General features: G+C 36.2%; 1 protein-coding gene across 2 annotated transcripts in view; it reads right to left on the bottom strand.

The window, feature by feature from the left end:
• The window catches only part of DSC1 (desmocollin 1), a 30,088-nt gene extending 11,070 nt beyond the window's left edge, over positions 1 to 19,018 (bottom strand). The window contains exons 1-11 of one of the 2 annotated variants that reach the window (XM_021686077.2): positions 18,578 to 19,018; positions 15,700 to 15,784; positions 14,257 to 14,459; positions 12,969 to 13,088; positions 11,971 to 12,126; positions 6,022 to 6,166; positions 4,686 to 4,852; positions 4,098 to 4,232; positions 2,474 to 2,659; positions 642 to 901; positions 416 to 558 (exon numbers count right to left, since the gene is read on the bottom strand). In XM_021686077.2, the coding sequence (XP_021541752.1) occupies positions 416 to 558; positions 642 to 901; positions 2,474 to 2,659; positions 4,098 to 4,232; positions 4,686 to 4,852; positions 6,022 to 6,166; positions 11,971 to 12,126; positions 12,969 to 13,088; positions 14,257 to 14,459; positions 15,700 to 15,784; positions 18,578 to 18,640 (1,663 nt within the window). In that variant the 5' untranslated portion in view covers positions 18,641 to 19,018. The remainder of the gene's footprint in view (positions 1 to 415; positions 559 to 641; positions 902 to 2,473; positions 2,660 to 4,097; positions 4,233 to 4,685; positions 4,853 to 6,021; positions 6,167 to 11,970; positions 12,127 to 12,968; positions 13,089 to 14,256; positions 14,460 to 15,699; positions 15,785 to 18,577) is intronic. The other variant, XM_021686078.2, reaches the window with a different exon arrangement.
• Between the last annotated feature and the right edge of the window lie 358 nt (positions 19,019 to 19,376).

Raw genomic sequence — 19,376 nt, 5'->3', positions numbered from 1 at the left:
ATTTCTAGGATTAACCTTGGAGAGGGATTGCAAACCACCACAAAAGACTTGAGTCATCTTTTGACCATTTCTTAGGAAATAGGGTAAGCCCATTAAGAGAGGCTCGGAACAGACATACCTTGAACCCAACTGTTTTAGGAGGGCTAAACCCTTTCAACAAGTTCAAACCATAATAATCCAAATTTGTACTCCTAAAAAAAAATGGAGATCTTGGAGGATGCCACCATGTCTTCGGCCATTCATCGCTTCCTAGTTTTGCATTACTGATGCACTGGAGCTGACATTGGGTGGTCTCCGATAAATTGAGCAATCAATGCAAATCTGTTTTGCATGAACTTCTAATATGAAAGTAAACAAAGTTCATCCCCAGATTTCCTTAAAAATATATCCTCTATTTCTAGAAAATTGCACTCACCTGTATCCATTGCAACCACGGAGACATTGTAACGGTCGTTTTTTACAAACTTTGATTCTCTATCTAGCACTTTTATAGTTCTCAAGTTACCGGTGTGTTCATTAATTTCAAACCAGTTATCTTCATCTCCTATCTTCTTATACCTAATTTTTAGAAATCAAATGTAAATGCTCAAACCAAAGAGTGGATATAATCTCAAAATATGTCATTTTGAAGAATACCTTACCTTAAGCCTTCACCACTGCGTGTTTCTGGATCCAAAGCTTTGTATCCCTGCAATTCTTGTCCAGGTTGGAGGCCATCTGTACTCTGAATAACTTTTACTGGAGGTTGGCATTCAGGACCCTCATCACGGTCTTTAATTTTAACAGTGACAGTTGTGGTACACATAGTAGGAGTTTTTGAATTTGCTGCTTTAGTGAATTGTGCTTCATTAAGTACACCAATTTGCAAAACAACCTGGTGATTGACTTCATAGTTCAATGCCTGTTCAATAAACATACTTTAATCAGTCAATTTGTAACACTATATATAGAAGACTTATAATTACGATTCCAAGTTTTAGCACAAAAAGGAATATCATTTTTGTGTATAAAATGTTACCAAAAGCAGGTGCTAACGTAGTTAAAGACTAATAGTTGACTACCTATAATGATAAGCACTGTCAAATGCAAAACTGTTGACAATTTGACCAATTTTTCTTCTCACTTTTCTTCGGGACGGTCCTGCCTTCAGTTTTTTTCATACAAGTTTAAATATTACTAGAAATACAGAATAAGTGTTTGAATAAATCCAAATTTATCAAATGGGATAACAGTGATACCTAAGACAACAGAAGTATATAAAGAGTATAAGAAGAAGTATATAAAATAATTAGACCACTAGGACATGAGATTTGGTTATAATGGAGCAGTTCCTCTGAATGTATATGTAAAAATTATAGTGATACTATCTAGTAGCATCTTATATTATATTTAGGTTTTTTTTTAAATTATTATATTTAAGGTTGTATAGCTCCTAATCAAAGTGCTCAGTCCTGAACTGAGTAAGAAAGAATCTTGAAACAATGGTTAAACAATTAGAGACTGAAATCTGTCAAGATAACAGAAAAAGGAAAGCAAGAGAAAGAAACCTAGACCCCACAAAAACAATAAAAAAGAAAAAAAAAAGCCCAGTAAGAAAAAGAAAAAGAGAGTGAGTGAGAGAAAGAATAAGCAATATAATAAAGGGCATTTTCTAAAAATCTTAGGAGGAAAGTACAACTTGTGCATGTAGCCTCTAAGAAAATACACTGTCCCTAAGAAATTAATCAGGGAAAATATGTCAGAGGTTAGTAAGGGCAATGGGTAGAAGGACACAGAAAGGAACTAGGTGTGTCTACAGCCATACCACCTTGAATACGCCTGATCATGTCTGATCTCAGAAGTTAAGCAGGTTCAGGCCTGGTTAGTACTTGGAAGGGAGAAAGGAACCAGATTCAGTTTATCATTCTGGGTACTAGTAATTGCAACTGAATTTTTAAAATCCCAAAGCACTGGCTACCTCAAATATAGGAGGATTAATGGGAATAGCTGCTGAATATTTAATAAATAGTCTGTCTTATACAACATAGAGAAGTAAAAGTATAATATGAGCATGAAGGCAATTGAAAAATCTAGAGGTTTGATTTCCAGTAGTGGTTCTTCCATTTCTCTCTGTCTTGTGTTCTATAAAGTAAGGGACAAGTGGGTGTCTAAGACTCCTTCTAAGACTAATATTTGATTACTAATACAATATTTCTTTGCCTTGGTTTTCCCCATGTATAGAGAACAATGTGTTTTGTGCCTGCAATGCCCATCTTCTAAGAAAAAAAGTAAGGGTAAAATAGTAATAATTAAAATATTTAAGTAAACAAATGTAAATCATTTCAGCATTGCATTGCAATTCTCTAGCCATATACATACAGGAAGTACTATAGAGATATATAATATGTAGGATATAGATATGTAGATATCAATGCCCAAGTGTACATTAGTGTTTTTTAAAGTATTGCTCGATCGTTTTGTTGTTGTTGTTTACCTTGACAACACACAAGACTGCTTCATTTGTATTGGGGTCAGTGCTAATTTTGAAGTTTCCATTTTCATTTCCCTGTAGGATCTTGTAGACAGCCTTTGAGTGAGGAGTGTAAGGCAAGTCCTGGTCATGTACCGCCATTCGTAAAATCTCGACGTCAATTCTGTTTTCTTCTACTTCTGTAAAATACTAAAACAATTGCCTCTTGTTATGATAAATTCATACCTTTAACAACATGATTTTCTACATTTAAAGGAAAAGAAAATAAAGTTATATGGGAACATGCCATCATAAATTGGAAAGAATTTACAAATTTCATGCATAGATTACTTCTTTCCTCACTAAACTGCTTTCTCAAATCTTATCCATTCTTCAAAGACTAATTCATGTCTTAACTTCTAAACTTCTCTGAAATCACTCAAGCCCTCAGATTTGTCTCTATTCTGAATCTCCTCAATAATTATAGCCTATGGCCCCTTTTATATTAACATATTAAGCCTTCAACATTTATAGATAATTATAACCTACACTGATTTCTTATTATTACTGGATGACTTGTTATTATGCCAATTTTTGTTTTTAATTTACTTCTGATTCCTTAGCAGACATTTTAAGGAAAACGTTTTTCCTTTTTTTGAGAAATTAAATCACATTTTTTCCTCTTCCCTCCAAAAAAGAAATATAGCTACAGAAGCATATTATATTAAAAGATTTAAAAAAGTAGTAAACCAGAATCTTCTAGAAATGTAAAATGAATTCAAAGAAGGATGATAACCTCATAGCCTTTGGAGTATAACAGATCTTGATTCTAATCCCAGTTTTTCCTCTTACATCATCTATATGTATGAGATCATAAGCAAATTACTTAACTGACTTTTCATTTTCTCAAATAAACTATGGGATAAACATATCCTTACAAATTGTAGGGATTCATATAAAACATTGTATGAATGTGCCTATCACTGAAGGTTTTCTCTTCTCTAACTTGTACTCTGGTATAGATTAATGAAAAAATGATCACTTACTAAAAGTTCAGGAAAGAAGAGCCATTTCCTGGAAGTGTCATCCTATATATATTTCTTGTACTGTGTACTTCCTAAGGGAAATTTCACTCATACATGATGCTGGGAGGATCTGCATATAGATAATGGGAGGGCCACACTGTACTTATTGATGTCCCAGCAAAGCAGAGGATATAAAGCTAATCTCTTTTGCACCTTAGGAAGTTGAAGTGCAAAGGATACCAGAGAGAGAGAGAGAGAGGGCCTCTTTTCCTGCACTCTATAAAATAAATTTAAATCCAAGGCATCCTTTCCTGTACTCTATAAAATAAATTTAAATCCAAAGCATCCAATAACAGAACTTGGCATCCAAGAAAATGGTGAATACATGAACAACATCAAGGACAAAGAAGCCCTTAGATAGCCAAAAGAGTAGTTTTTTTCCCTAGCATTTAGAAATAACTGGTTCTTCAATTACTTTTACAGAAATCATATTTTTTACATGTTATCTGTCAGTGGTAGCTCTTAAAACCAAAATACGTAATCTCACAGAACTACCAAATTCCTTGTGTGTTTTTTTGAAAAAGTAAATGAACCTAGGTAAATGAATACAAAGATATACTCACAGAAGTTTCGGTAAAATATGGTGGATTATCATTTTCATCCTCAAGTGAAATAGTAATTGTTCCTGTATTAAATAAACCAAAAGGTTGGCCCCCCATGTCTCGCACTTCCATGACTAACTTGTATGTATCACAATGCTGAAAAAAAAAAGAAAGAAAAAGGTATATTGATGAACACTTCTATTTCCTATAACTTGCAATTCTCATAGCCATGTGTAGGCTCTGATTATTTTACATTCCTTTTTTTATCTTTTTACAAAAAAAAAAAAAAAGAAAGGCCACCTTAAATATAAATACAGAACAAGAGATTCGCTAGTCAGTACAATAGAAACCTGATATGTCTAACAAAATCTCAAAATTTAAAGCTATTTCACATCCACACAGCACATCAGGTCAATGATCTTAAGTAAGAACTTATCTAATTCCTTGTACCTTCCCCAAATCTTGGTAGACACAAAGGAAGTATCCAGAGAAGCCCTAAGCACAGCCTGTATGGAAGCAAGCTTGGAGAGGTGGTCAGACTCCTCTGGGAGTTCATTATCAGTGTGAATATAGTTTAGTGACTGCAAAATTAGGTAATCAGTTCATTACTTCTCTATCCAGCAAAGGTGTAGTTGTGGTGATGACACCCGTGTCTGGATGTATGGAGAAATGCTTTGGATGATCTGGGATTTGCTGTAAGATTTTATATTTCAGACGAGTATGGAGAGTGTCAGGTTCATCGAGGTCTATGGCAGTCACTTGTCCCACCGAAGTTCCTGTTCAGATAAATCCCATATTGTCAACAACTTAAAAGAGCCATATAATTGAATTACAAACAAGCAAGCTATGGTTGTAGCCTATTCTCCCCAAAATGACAAGTACATTGAATTTACAAACAGGTGGAGTGTCTTAAGCGCTCTCCCAAACTCCAAGCTCCCCTCACTTGGAAATTTCAACGATGTGGGCATTTTGAATAACAGGATTTATATGCCACATGTCTGGGAAGATGCACACCACCTTTGGTAAGAGTGGTTCTCAAATCTTTCCCCCCCAACCCACCACCCCAGTTCACAGACCATTTTTGGATGGGACCTTCTCTGCAAGGTCTTGGTTCTTTTATGGGCCAACTTGATAATGTTAGTGAGAGGAATAGCACAGCTTTGAATACGATAACAAAGATTTTATACCTTGGTATTTTAATAAATATGCTGAATTGTTAATATATGCAAGTAATCATTAGTATATGTAAGACAAGCATTATGTAGCAGTCTGAGTACCATTTAGACAAGCTTTACAGCCCAGACATCCACGTATGAGAAATGTTGCTTTAGCAAACCACTAACTATGAAAGAACAATGTTAAACATGCATACATACATAATGACAAGAGAATGGAGGAGGCATTTCTTGTAACATTTTTATTTTTAAAATAAACTGGATAGTCTTATGCCCACTGATGTGCCTAGGTCACAATCCTGGCTGCCTATAACATCAAACCAATTTGCCAAGGAAATATATGTATATATTGTTAAAAGTCAGATAAACATTTCCATGAGATGATATATTTCTGGGTCCTTGAAAATGTATTGAAACTTTTTAAAGACTCAGATTATTTATTGCTTTATGAATGCATCTGTGACACCCATGTACATGGTCAAAATAGAAAATATGAATAGCATTTCTGTGACACACTCATATGCATTGTGGATTAATCTAACAAAGTTGGTAACTTCATGTATTAGCTGCCTTGTACCTGTGCATAGCAAAAATGAGCACAAAAAGGTTTGCCTTTGAAGAGTATATGCTCTTCGAAGATTACAAAGTTTTATATAGAATATCCTTGGCATTCAAGCATTTTTAAGTGTTTTTGCATAATTGTGTTTAAAACATTACGGAGGAACTGAATCAAAGCAAAAATCTAGTGTTTTCCTGCCATGTGGACTTACCAGTTCGACAATTTTCAGGCACACTAAAGACAGTCACTTTGTTTTCAAAATACGGAGCATTATCGTTATCATCTTCCACTTTGAATAGCAAGGGGAGTGGGTACTCCGGGGCGTAACCGTCTGCTGTTGTGGCGTAGGCATATAGCTGAAAGGTAGGCAAGCACCGTCAGCTTGTTCGCAAATGACAAATTAGGCACAAAATTAAGCCTAGCAGTTGGGGAAAGACATAATGTTTAAAAAGTCATCCACAAAAGAATATGGAACTAAGAACCTGTGTGATGGAAAACCCACCAGCACAGTGGATGCTGCCATATGCCTTCCATCCTCCTGCAGCGTCCACGTGATTCGCCCACCCAGGACCATGCTCCCCAGCTAAATGAGGCTACTCTGTTCTCCTTAACCGCGTGCCCTTCTGCTTGTTAGAATGTATGTAAATATCCCCCAGTTATGCTAATAACAAGTATTTTATTAAAGTTTATAAAAAACAGGATTCCATTTATTTATGGATTTGCATATATGTATAAATAGATATCAACTATCTTCAGTGATTCAGTTATAAATTCTTTTCTCTATTTACCTGCATGTTCTCGTTTTTCTATCATAAACATATTTCTTGTGTAATAAAAGTGCCAATAAAATCATATACACATTCCAAATCCCATCTCAAAATGATATATCTTGGTTTCAAAGGCCAGGATTTAATGTCCTTTTCTTTCAAAGAACATCAATTTATTTCTGCCCTCTTCTTATGTGGCTTATGCATAATAGGTGTTCAATAAATAGTTGTTGAGTTAAACAGATTTTCTTTTACTGACAGCACCAACTAAACATGCCCAGGGTGGATTCTGGATTAATTTAGTTCTTCACCAATATCAATTCTTCCTGATTTTCCTACTGTAACCATCTTCCAAAATGAACCAGGGTTAAAATTCCAGGTATCTACCTCCTCCCTGTCTTTCATTAGCCTTATTTGTCAGTTGCCAAGTTCTAGAGATTCTGGCATTTCTGTGTCTCTGCCACTCATTATCTCTTTTTTATTCTTAATGTCATCATTCTCAAGAGACCTAAAATGTCTCCTACATGTTATCCTACCAATTTTCCTGCAATTGTCCTAATTAACCTTCTCCAGTTTCTGTAGCACTCAAGAGCCAGATTCATTTCCACATAGCACAATTTTGATCATGATATTACCCAATCAGATTCTTTAGTGATCTAGGTATCATCTACCAGAGTAACCACAAAATCCCCACTATTGTGTGAAAAGGCAACATTGCATCTTCAAGGTTCATCCAGAGGGGAAGAAACTTCCACTCCAATCTCTGGGATGGAAGGTATTGAAATGACCATGTTCTTTCTGTTTCCTTATTTACTTTTCCCCAAACAATCCCCAGGTAGACTTTTTCAGTAATAAAACCCATACTTTGATTTCCATCAGTCTGATCACTTGCTCTTATTTCTCAATAAATTCCGAACTCCGAGTGGAAATACAGGGGTATTCCAGTTCACCAGCCCCATCAGCAGCATGGTGGTTTTCATCACCACCGTCCTATCAGGATGTCACACCTATCAGCATTCCTATCAATCTTTTCCTTTCCCCTCAGATTTTGTATGAATTTTTCTTTCTTTAAACTGCTGCTATTTTGAGATTTTTAGCTACAGAAAACTATGAATTGTTTTATGTCTTTATAAGATGACAATTGTCCTCAGGGATGAAGCCTGAGACATACTGATATTTGTATGTCAAAGCACCTAACACAGTGCCCAAGAAGGTAATTCTTCAATAAGTAGCTTTTCACATTCAATTCCATCCATCTTTCCTCTTTAGAATGATAAACTACCCTTTAAATCGGCCCTTTGTAAAAAATTATCATAAACATTCTCCATAGAATCACTCGCAATGAATTCTTCTACTTCATCACATTGGCATTAAGTTATCTCCCTATCTAACCTAAATCCATCCTGCTATAATTTACACAATTTCTTGCTAGTGTTTCTCTTCATCAGAAATGAAGATCATCTGGTTCCCACCATACAATCATTTATAGTTTGAAATAATAGTGTTTCCTGATGTTTAACAACAAGTAAATATCATCATCTCACATTCCACAGATTCAGACATGGTGATTTTGTTTCAGGTACTATTTCAGGTACCTGGTTTTATTTTTTTTACTAATAATGAGCTAAGTATCTCCAAAATAAATCAAAATTGAAATCATTATTGTAGAGAGGATGATGTAAACTAGGAATATAGCTAAACTTTAAAGCATAGCCTAGCTCCTAGGAGAATCCATTTATGTTCCTGTAATAGAGAAACTAATTATAAATATTTTCTTATTTAGTCATTAAAGTAAACTCAATAATAGTACTGGTTTTATAGTAGAGTTCACATTATTTTATACTGAAAGCCATAATCATATACTTGAATATTGCTGTAAGAAGTATATAGAATATTATACTTTAAAATTAGTCATATTTTTAGCTGAGTTAGAAGAGTATTATTTAAATTTCATGTGCATTTTTGATATATTGTTTCTCCCTTGAATTCTTCTGTAGCTTGAACAATCTCATCTCTTTTAGCCCTTTCCCACTGCAATTTGCTAAATTTTTTTTTTTTTAATCTTTGGGAAGATGCAAACAGTTGCCAAAAGGAGTGGGAACTTGAGTTTGACCTTGTAAAGAAAGATATCTAGTGTAGATTGGGCAGAGATGGGGGAAGCAGTGGCGCCGAAGTGGAGTGGGTACACAGTGTGATTAGCAACATACATATAAAGACAATGGGTGGACCTGTGCCGCTGAAAAAGAAACATGTTGCAAGATAATAAGGCTCTGGTTGGATGGGAAAAGGACTAGCCTGAAACCAATTTTTCCCTATGTATTTATAAAAGATACAGATTCTCCTCAACACTCAAAGAGAAATAGGTATGCAACTGCTTTCTTTCAGAGAATAACCTGGAACTATTGAAGAAAATCCTCTTCTTATACAACTATTCTTTGAAAAGCTTGGATAAAATGGACTTATACACATCCCTGAAAGATTAGATGAATTTAATGGTTTAAGACAAACTCCTCAAACTGTAATAATGATGTGACTCATCTGGAAAAATACAAGCCAAGATTAAACAATTTAACATGGGGCAAGACAGAGAACAGGAGCACAATGAGGATGTGTATTGAATTAGACCCATGGCAACCTGTGCCAATAATCAATGAAATCAAATTATTTCAAGTAACAATAATTGAGTAATACATAACATTTGTATAGGTTAGATAAATGCAAAAAACTGGGAAATCCTGTCAAAATCCTGTTTTGAGGACAAAATCCTAGAGCATATGTATTGTGTGACCTCCCACTAGGATATTTTTAAAGAGCTGTACAGTTTACATACTGATTTTACCAATATTTAATTTGAGTATTTAATGTTTGCAGCAGCTCTGAGGTAGATAAGACAACTATTAGTAGCCCGTAAGACAGAGAAGGAAACAGATTCTTGAAGGTTGTGATGCGTCTAAGGCTAAAAGAAAAAGTGGCAGATAATGAAGATCTACTAATTTCCAGAGAAATAAGCTTTCCAATATAAAGCTAGTCAGTGAAATTGATTTGATAGAAAAGCAAAGATGTATTATTTTAGTTTGCACCTCTATGTTGACAGAGAAGGCTTCCATTCTATATTGCCTCCATGTTTCATCATGTTTATATCTGGTTGTTATACTTCCCTTTATGAATCTTACTAATTTGCAAGTGGTATTTCTTAATATCAATTCAACCTTAACTATGTTAATGGGAACTAGAGAAACATGGGTAATTCTGAAATAAAAATTATCCAGAAGCCCAACAATAAGCATAAATTCCAAACTATTTTATTCTTTTTGTCCTTCAAAAGATGTTAAAAAATAGCAAAGTAACTTTTTAAAAAAAGTAATCTCTTCATCCAACATCAGGCTTGAACTCACAATCCTGAGATCAAGAGTCACATGCTCTACCAACTTAAGCCAGCCTGGCACTCCAGTGTAACTTTTTATTTTTTTTTAGATTTATTTATTATTTATTTTAGAGAGAGCGCACGGGGGTGAAGGGCAGAGGAGAGGGAGAGAGAGTCTTAAGCCAACTCCATGCTGAGCACAGAGCCCCAGGTGGGCATGGTCTCACGACCCTGAGATCACCACCCTGAGATCACAACAGAGCCAAAACCAAGAGTTGGTCACTTAATCGGCTGCACCACCCACATGCCCTTTTTTTTTTTTAATAAAACTATTCTCTCCTCCTTTTCTCTGACAATGATCCAGTGAGAAGCAGCTGAAGACTTCAAAAATTCAAAAACAGGATGTTATCAGCAAAATAAGAAATGAAATGTACATTGCAGCATACAGAGTTATTATTTCTCCTCAGGAGTGACTACTAGTGTTAGATCTTTTCTTCTTATACTGGATCTTTAAAAGAGGCAGAGGGACGCCTGGGTAGTTCAGTGGATTAAGCATCCACCTTCAGCTCAGGTCATGCTCCCAGGGTCCATGGATAGACACCTCCATTGGGCTCCTTGCTCAGTGGGAGCCTGCTTCTCCCTCTACCTGCCGCCCCCTCTGCTTGTACTCTCTCTAACAAATAAATAAATAAAATCTTTTTTAAAAGGGGGGGCAGAGAATTTACATATTTACACACACACATACCTGTATATATAGATATATATATATCTATATATATCAACTTTTTATTTGGTTTCTTGATAGATCATAATGTTTGCAATAATGCTTAGTGTACCTCTCCTATTAGAGTCTATGTAAGCTATTTCTTAAAGTAATAATTTAGTATTATTATGCATAAGGTATGTCTGTTTAGAGAATTTGGGTGGGAGCATAAAATTATAAAGAAAATGTGTCATTCTAACCCAACCATTTAATTTAATTATGAAATCCCTAAAGTGGGACACTATGCTGTTCTAAAAATTTTACAACCTTATCCAGTGCTTTGACATCCTTAAGATAGGGTCTTCACCCTCCCCACTCCCCCCGTGATCATTCACTCCTTTCATGGCTGCCTTTGTGTGGCTACTAGTTCCTGCTTATCTTTCGGATATCTGATAAGATGTTACTTTCTGGACTGCCCAAGTATGAGATAATTTTCCCTTTTATGGACTCCTTTAATGAAGAGTTCTTTAATTCAAGAATCCAAGCGCTTAAACAATTTAACTCACCATCTCCCTGAAACTCACTGTGAATTTCTCCTGTATGTCAGGTTAGACCTCAGAACACTAAGGAGATATGTGAAGTTTGAGACAGAAAAAAGAAAGGATTTAATTTTCAGAAGAGCTAGAATTTTTCTTTGGGTCAAATTAGATAGAGTAAGAGGAACTTATAAACTTATTCTGGATTACTAAAGAAATAAAATGATATCCAAGGTTCTCATGGCTGTAGGACAGTCAGAGAGAAGAAAAGAAAAGAAGCACAATATTATTCAAGAGGTGAAAGCAGTGAACCTCAATCTTAAGATATGTTTAGAATTATGTTGGGTGACTTCAAATTTCCAATTGCTGGGGCCCCATCCCAGAACAATTAAATCAGAATTTCTGGGAAGTGACCCAAGCATCAGTATTTTTTAAAAAGTTCTCATGTGATTTATAATGTACAGTCAGGTTGAGAATAATTGAAACCTGTTATTATAGGGAACTACAAACTCAACAAAATTACTGCTGTTGTCTCAGGGTTCTACAGATCAAAGCCTGGCCTTTAAAATTTGTCATTATATTTTACATAGCTTTTCTCCCTTTTTCTTCCTTTATGATACTCATTATCTTTCTTCATTTAACAGCACTAATAGAAATTTGAAGTTTACATTATACATTAACAATATTTAAAATGTTAAATCAAATAATGCTTCTAATATGTAAATAAGCAGCACTGAAAGTATAAAAACCATAACTAAAAAGATAATTCTGAATAATCCAATGATCTTACTGGAAACTGTTCATATTGCTCACGGTCTATGCTTCGTGTACAAAAGATATCCCCCGTGTCCTTATCTATGTAGAACAAATTGAAGGGTTCTTTGTCCACTCCTGGTCCACTTATGGAGTAAAAGATGGTGTAGTTCTGTGCAGCATCAGATTGGACCTATAACATTAAGTGACAATTTAGTAAAAGAACAAATATGCTGCGATAAATACCTTCAACCTAATCTGTCGTGATGCTTTAATTTTTATCACTTGCTCTCTTTCCTATTCACCTATTCTTTCTTTCCCCTGCTTATCTTCCCATCATTCCCCATATTTTTCACATTCTTATTCACATTCTACAATGTGCAAAGCCACAAACTGGATCATCTATTTGATCCCAAATTCTTCTGAATTCTCTGCATATTTCTGGAAAATCTTGGAGTCGAACATACCGTCACAATTCCTAGTAACTTAGTTCTTATTCCTGTATAAAGCATAGTAACAATTTCAGTGGTTTTGACTTATTTGGAATGGAAACTTTTCTGATTAAAAAAAGTAAAAATAATGCAACCTTCCACCCACAATTAATTCATAATTTCAAAGCTGGTCTATTTTTACACTTCAGCTAGCTGGCAGTGACATCACCTTTTTGGTATAAACAAAAATACTGGTCTTTTTTGTGAGGATAAGTGTTAATTAAGGGGACAATTGAATTATGCAAAATCTGTAGGCATGTCCTCTGTCCTAGAATGCTGAAGTCTGGTAGAGTATTCAGGAAAATCTGGATGTAGATTTAAGAGCATCAGAAATTCAAAAAATTAAACTTGTTTCTAAATGTTGAATATGATTTCTGGAGGAAAGTGACAAAATACACTGATTTTTTTTTTTTTTCTAGTCCTGGTGAATGGATGATCCTTATTAGTACAAACAGGTTAAAGGCCTGATTCCATTCAAATCGAAAGTTTTAAAAGTAAACAAGCAAAACCTCTACTATATAAAGTCAAACAAGGTAAAATGTACCTGCTGAATATGTTGTGGAAAGGGACCTAATGAGTTCTCCATTAGTGAACAGGGAATAGGGGCCCATCGTCTCTTGCTGCGTTTGAGAACTGTGTCTCTGGAGTGCCTCTTCTTGGGAGCCTGCATGTGGTGAGAGACGAAGAAATACAGCCCTGCCTCTCGTCAGGAACTGTGATTTTCACATGTACATCAACATGAGGAAAATAAGGAAGGCTTGTACATAATGATATCACAGGTAATACCCAAACCATTTCTGTTTTTTATTAAGATACATACATGCACACGTAAGAACCAGTTTCATTCGATTTAACCAGTTAATAAACCAGAATTTTGTAAGGCATTGCTGAAAGATGCCATCTTGAGAAGTATAAACCCCCTAAACTGAGATAATCTATTAACAAATATCTAAAAACTGATTTTATTCCACTAGGCGTGGTACAACCAATATTTGTTAAAACATGGGCTACAGTGCAAAACATTTGTATAACAATGCAAAGACAGAGGTCAGCATTTGTTCAAGTATATTTTATTTTATGTGATGTGGGAACTCTACAGTATGAAATAATGTTTTATAAGCCTTCTCCTAAATTTGTAATATGTGTAATGCATATTAAAATGTGAGCATATTCTAAATTTGGCGAAGAATTCTTATAATCAGAAGGAATTTAGCTGGAAAAGTCTCTCATAAATTAAATTACTTATTAATAAATTATTCCACAAGACTTATTTCATGGTGCAGAATTTGCTTAAAGTGAGATTTCTGTGAATTTCAGTAACCTCTCCCTTCCCACTCCTCGATCACTAGCACTCACTGCAAGAAAATGAGCCTGGAGCCAGAACATTCCAACCAGTCCTGTGGGCTGGCTATACTTCATTCTCTGAAGAGAGGGACCCTGTGGCATTTTCTGTTAAGATGGGAGTAAGCTGTAGACAATCTCTTTAAAGCGACTGAAACCCACAGTCACTTGGGAGAAAGCCACTCAGGGTGGAGTGCCACACCTCCAACCTGAATCAGTTTTCACTGAGTTTTAGACTCACCCCTGCCTGTTCTTCAGGTTGGTTGTGCTAATTGCCACACCGCCAACCCCTATCTGAAACCTTTGATAGGCTGCCGAGCTGTTCATTTTTACACCATTTTGTAGATAGCTCTACCACTCCTTGAAACAGTCTAGTCTTTGCATAGGTTAACTAGAAGTGGAATCAATAAACAAGTGAGTGTTCAGGAACAATGATTTTAGCGGGGAAGGAAATACATGAAATGATGGACTCTCATAAGCAGACTGTATACCTTCTTTCCTCCCACGTCCAGTACGATTTCTATCTTTTTCTGTTCTTGGCCCTGGCTGTCTGAAGGAAAAATGGAAAAGCTCTTCCTTTCAGAAGACAAAATGAGGTTATGTGTTGTGTAAATGGAGCCATCTTCTAGAATCCTGAAGTCAGGATCGCTGGACAGGAATAGGTGGGCCGACGGGAAGCATTCCTTCAGATTCGCTGCAGGGAAGACATTTGCAGTAATTTGTAAAATAAAACAGGAATAGAACAGGTTTTACAGGAATGACAACTGACAGTAAGTCCACGAGAAGCAAAAAGAGGGAGGTTACGCTTGGAGCTTGTTGAGTACCTGCTATTATAAAATTGAGGGGCCATGGAAATTAAATAATTAAATAAATGGAGTCATAGTTTCCATTATTTTCACCATAAAATAATTTGTGAAGAGATATAAAATATTTTCTTAGTGTCCCTGGATTTATTGTTTCCACTTTAACTCTTACTTATGGGTTTGTACATATACATACAAATTTATCATTTTATATGTAGTATATAACTGTATGGTATCAGTAGATTTGAAACATGTCAGCAACAATCTTTGATAACTAAAACTATCTTGCAAAATGTAAGAAAACTGGCCTATACTTGAGCAATACTTAGTATATATAATGGGGTTGTTATCAAAATATTTCATTTACAGATTCATATTTAACATATTTAGCATATTTGCTATGTGTCTATAGAGTATAGTTTGTATTATCTTTTAAGTGTTTTTAGAAGATATAAGGCAATGGATTAATTTAAAACTTCAAAGCACTGGGCAAAATGATGTCTTTCTTGGAAAGGATACCACTTCTGTATTCAAGGTGTAAACTTAAGGCCAAAGAAAAACCTGATAAAAGGAATGTGACCCTTGGACTCAGAGCGACAAACCTATGCTTGAGGGATGGCTGTGATAGTAAGACTTGTTGAAATTTTATTTGACTTTCCCCACAAGCTATTCTGTGTAACAGATCACATAAATTCTTGGCGGGGGGGGGGGGGGGGGGTACTTGTTCATTATAGTCAACCTCAAGCACAAATATTATTTAGGGACAATTTAAATTTTAACACATCTGTTTTATATCTAATCAATTAAAGAGCATTGGCTTTGGAATTTTGGCAGCAGATTAGTTGATATGGATTAAACTATGCCTCTGGTTTTCATGCCTTCACTAGTCTGAACTAAGCTAATTTAGCCCTTTGATGTTTGCTAATTTTTCTGGCAAGAAAAGTATACAACTAACTTGGTACTTCTTTAATTGTTTCTAACCACTACCAAAAAACAAGTAGTCCATCTTTCATTTTATGTTGAATTTTAATGCCAAGTAGCTATTACATGGCTTTATCCCAAACTTTACAAGAGCAGCCTGAAGCTAAATGTAGCAGTTAAAACTATGAAATTCTTAATGCCATTTCTCACCTTTGCCTACAAGTGTTTTGGCCTGAAGATGAGAAGGAACTTGAAGAGAAATTTTCTGACAAGCATCGCAAGATAATATTAAAACCTCAAAAAAAAAAAAAAGAAGAAAAAATCAGGAATTATATTTGATCACAAGCTTTCACATCACAATTTTGTCTTATTGATAAAAATAATGTCAGTTTCAGAAACAAATTTATTTTCTGGTCCTTCAATATTTTTCATATTCATTTTATTTTAAAGATTTATTTATTTTATTCTAGAGAGAGAGAAGGTGGGGGGTGCGGAAGGACAGAAGGAGAGGGAGAGGCAGTCTCAAGCAGACTCTGAGCCTGATGCCCAATGCCATGAGCCTGAGATCAGGACCCTGGCCGAAACCAAGAGTGCAATTCTCAACAGATTGCACCACCCAGGCACCCCCATATTCATTTTAAAAGGGAAAAGCAAAGGAAGTGGCTTTAGGGGCACCACAGTCATTTAGTATTAATGAAAATTAAAATGAACAGTAGTTCTTAGAACCCAAATCCTATTGTATCATTTAAAAAAAAAATGGGTTACAAACAATTGATTTTATATAAAGATTGTCTTCTCTAAGGCCATCCATAAATGTCACTCTGATTTCTTAGCATGAAGAAAGTACTTAACTTTGGAATTTAATGATCACATATTTGTACACAAATCATCATTTCCAACAACTTCACACAATTTGAGGTTATAGTTGATTAAGGCTAGAAACCATGAGGACTTTTTTTTTACCTCGTAAAGAACAACACCCACAAATCTTCACTCATCTCAGATCACTCCTGGGACTGGTTTGGCATAAACTTGAAAGTCTAAATGATCTCGAATCAAAAAATTTTGAAAGTCTAATGATCTCGAATCAAAAAACTGGTCTAAAAAGAAGTATAATTCAAATATAGGGAGTAGCCTTCAACAGGGTAAAGATCGGTAACTAAATTCAAGACACAGCTATTGTTTTAGAAAGCTAGGTAGTTAAAGGAAAGAAGATAAACTATCTGGGGAAAAAAGTTATTAGCTTAAAAGTATCGACAGTTTCAAAACATAGTTTGCTTCTTTTTCTTGGCATTTTGTATTTATTTGCTTCCTCTTCTGTTTATCAAAATGACTGCTTTTTGATTATTTAAATATAAGATAGAGCAGAGCTAGATTTCCCAGAAACAGGTCAATTTTATGATTAATTTTTCTGAGGATGTATTTCTAGAGTTATGGGACATATTTTTTGGGAGAAAGAAAGAGGAGGGCATTATCGTCTATACCCCAAGTGTGTAGTTCATTTCCAACTCAATTCAATTCCATTTGCCATATTTTATCAGCCTATTTAAATAGTTTGTAATTTTACAAAAACTCTGTTATGCAGATAATACCAAAAACTGGAATTTAAAAAGTCAATTTGTATTCACTTTAATTAATTAATTATATTTATTTTTTTTTTTTCTAGCCTCCCTGTTACATGTTTTCACAACACCCCCACATTTCCCTTCCCGGAATGTAGCATAAGGCTAATCATATAGTCATGCACTGTTCTTTCTGTTTCCAGGCCTCAGTTCCATTAGCTTGTAAGCTACTGAAGGGGAAAAACCACACCTCTCTTGTTCTCTGTCAGAAACTCTGTGCTCAGCACATAGTAGGTGTTTAACAAATAGTTGCAGAACGAATTTGTTGGAATTGTATTCAGTTTAAATAACCACTTTTTAAAACATAAGACGCTCTTATTTGACTTTTTTAATATACTCATTCTTAATGCCAAGGAATAAACTAAATTATATCCCAAGAACTTTCTGAACATAAAGAATCCTATTAGTAATGATCTAAATATATGACGTGGAAAGAATATTTTTTAATTGACAAAATATATATATGTATGCACACATCTGTATGTATGTATATGTGTGTGTATATAATATATCTAACCTATACATACACACACATGATTCTCCTAGGATGTGGCCACATTCCCACTCCCACACCAATCTTGTTTCCTTCCCGCCCTAGGACCCCCACTTCTTCACTTCTGCCTCTGTAGGCAGAGCCAATGGAGGTCTGCAGAAGTCCTGTTCCAGTCTTCAAGTTAAATTCGCAGCTTAATGACTTAGAGGGAGCTGGGGTCAGACAACCTTTTAGCTATTATGGGGGTTAAGGATGGATGGGCAAGGGATGAACCAAAGGATACTGGACACAGCAGAGACCAGAAGCAAAAGAAATCTGGACAAATCCCTCAGAAATCTGTCACTGCATTTTACCTAATATTAATTTAAGGTGGTCTCTGAAGTTGTTGTTGTCCTCCCTACCTCAGGAAGTTACAGAATGAGAATTTGACCATCAACCCTGCATCATATATTTATATGGAGAAATTGTTTACCCCCATACAGTTAAATCTTTAAATTCTGAAAATATAACTTGAAGCTAAAGGATTTTGCCAAAATGGAGAGAAAAAAAAAAAGGAAATTCCCAGCTCAGAAAATGCCAGATGGAGATATTGGACAAGTCCCCTTTCCCTCATCCCCACCAAAGAAAAATAGCACCTGAGTACAGACGTACAAAACTCTGAAAAACCTAAGTGGAAGCCAACTTAATGGAATTTTTTCTCCTTAGGAAAACACCAGAGCAAGACTGAACAGGGGATTCCCTTGAAAAATGTTAACGTCCTGGCAGTGGGCACGTGAAGAATAAACAAAACACCTGTCATCCCAGGTCACAGATCTCTCAACCCTTCCTTGACTTTTCCTCAGCTCTGTTTTTGTTTTCCCAGTCTATCTTCTCTGCCTTCCACTGCCACCCTTACTGCCTTTCAAGCCCAAACTGGACGGAGGAAGCACGTGGTGACATGCTTGAGTTCCCTAATCCTTTGGTTGTTACTCACCGAGAGACAGAAAAGGAGCTGCTTACAGAAGATGCTCCCTGAGGCAGCCGAGGCCACAGCCATCAGAAGTGGTCCCAATGGTCAGGGATGGTGGCTGGATAATAGGGCAGCTTGGGATGCACAGGGTGGCTTTAGCAGATTCCCCAATGGCTGGCACGTGCACGGGGTATGCTGCGGCCACCTTGACGCAGCTGAGCTGGGTTTGGAGGAGAGTCAGGAGGCAAGTGATAAAAGACAGGAGAAGGAACAGCAGGAGAATTGCTTTCCTCCTATTTCCAGGTCAGTCCTCCTCCTTCCAATTCAATTACGTCTGAATGTGCAGAGGTTTTCCTACAAGTGGGGAGGGTGGGGTACGAAACACCCCAAAACCCAGTCACTAGCTCCTCCTCACAGCTTTCAAAATTTCTCCTGCCATTTGACACATAGGCAGAAGCAAGAGGGAACACCCTCCATCCTCACCCCTCCTCCTTTTCCCCCCCAGGTTGATGCTCTCCAGTTATTACCCACTCCTACGTCCTCCCCTCCTTCTCGGCCTTATTAACCTGTCTTGCCCCTGGGTACAAACAGAAATGATGCACACACTCCCTACGAGGAAATGATGCCACATCAGCTGTCGTTTTGGCAAATCAGGGGCCGTATGCATGTGCAGTCACAGGCATGGGAAGGTATCTCCCCATCTAAAGGTTTAGGTGTTGTCTGCTACCCACGACTCTGCGGCTCCCAGGGAGACCTGGAGCTCCGGTTACAGCAGGGACCTCTCTCTGCCTACTCCCTGTCATCGACTGGCCACTATGGTTTG

The sequence above is a fragment of the Neomonachus schauinslandi genome, chromosome 14 (assembly GCF_002201575.2).
Source record: "Neomonachus schauinslandi chromosome 14, ASM220157v2, whole genome shotgun sequence".
In the NCBI taxonomy this organism is placed as follows: domain Eukaryota; kingdom Metazoa; phylum Chordata; class Mammalia; order Carnivora; family Phocidae; genus Neomonachus; species Neomonachus schauinslandi.
This window is presented reverse-complemented; position numbering and strand designations above follow the sequence as displayed.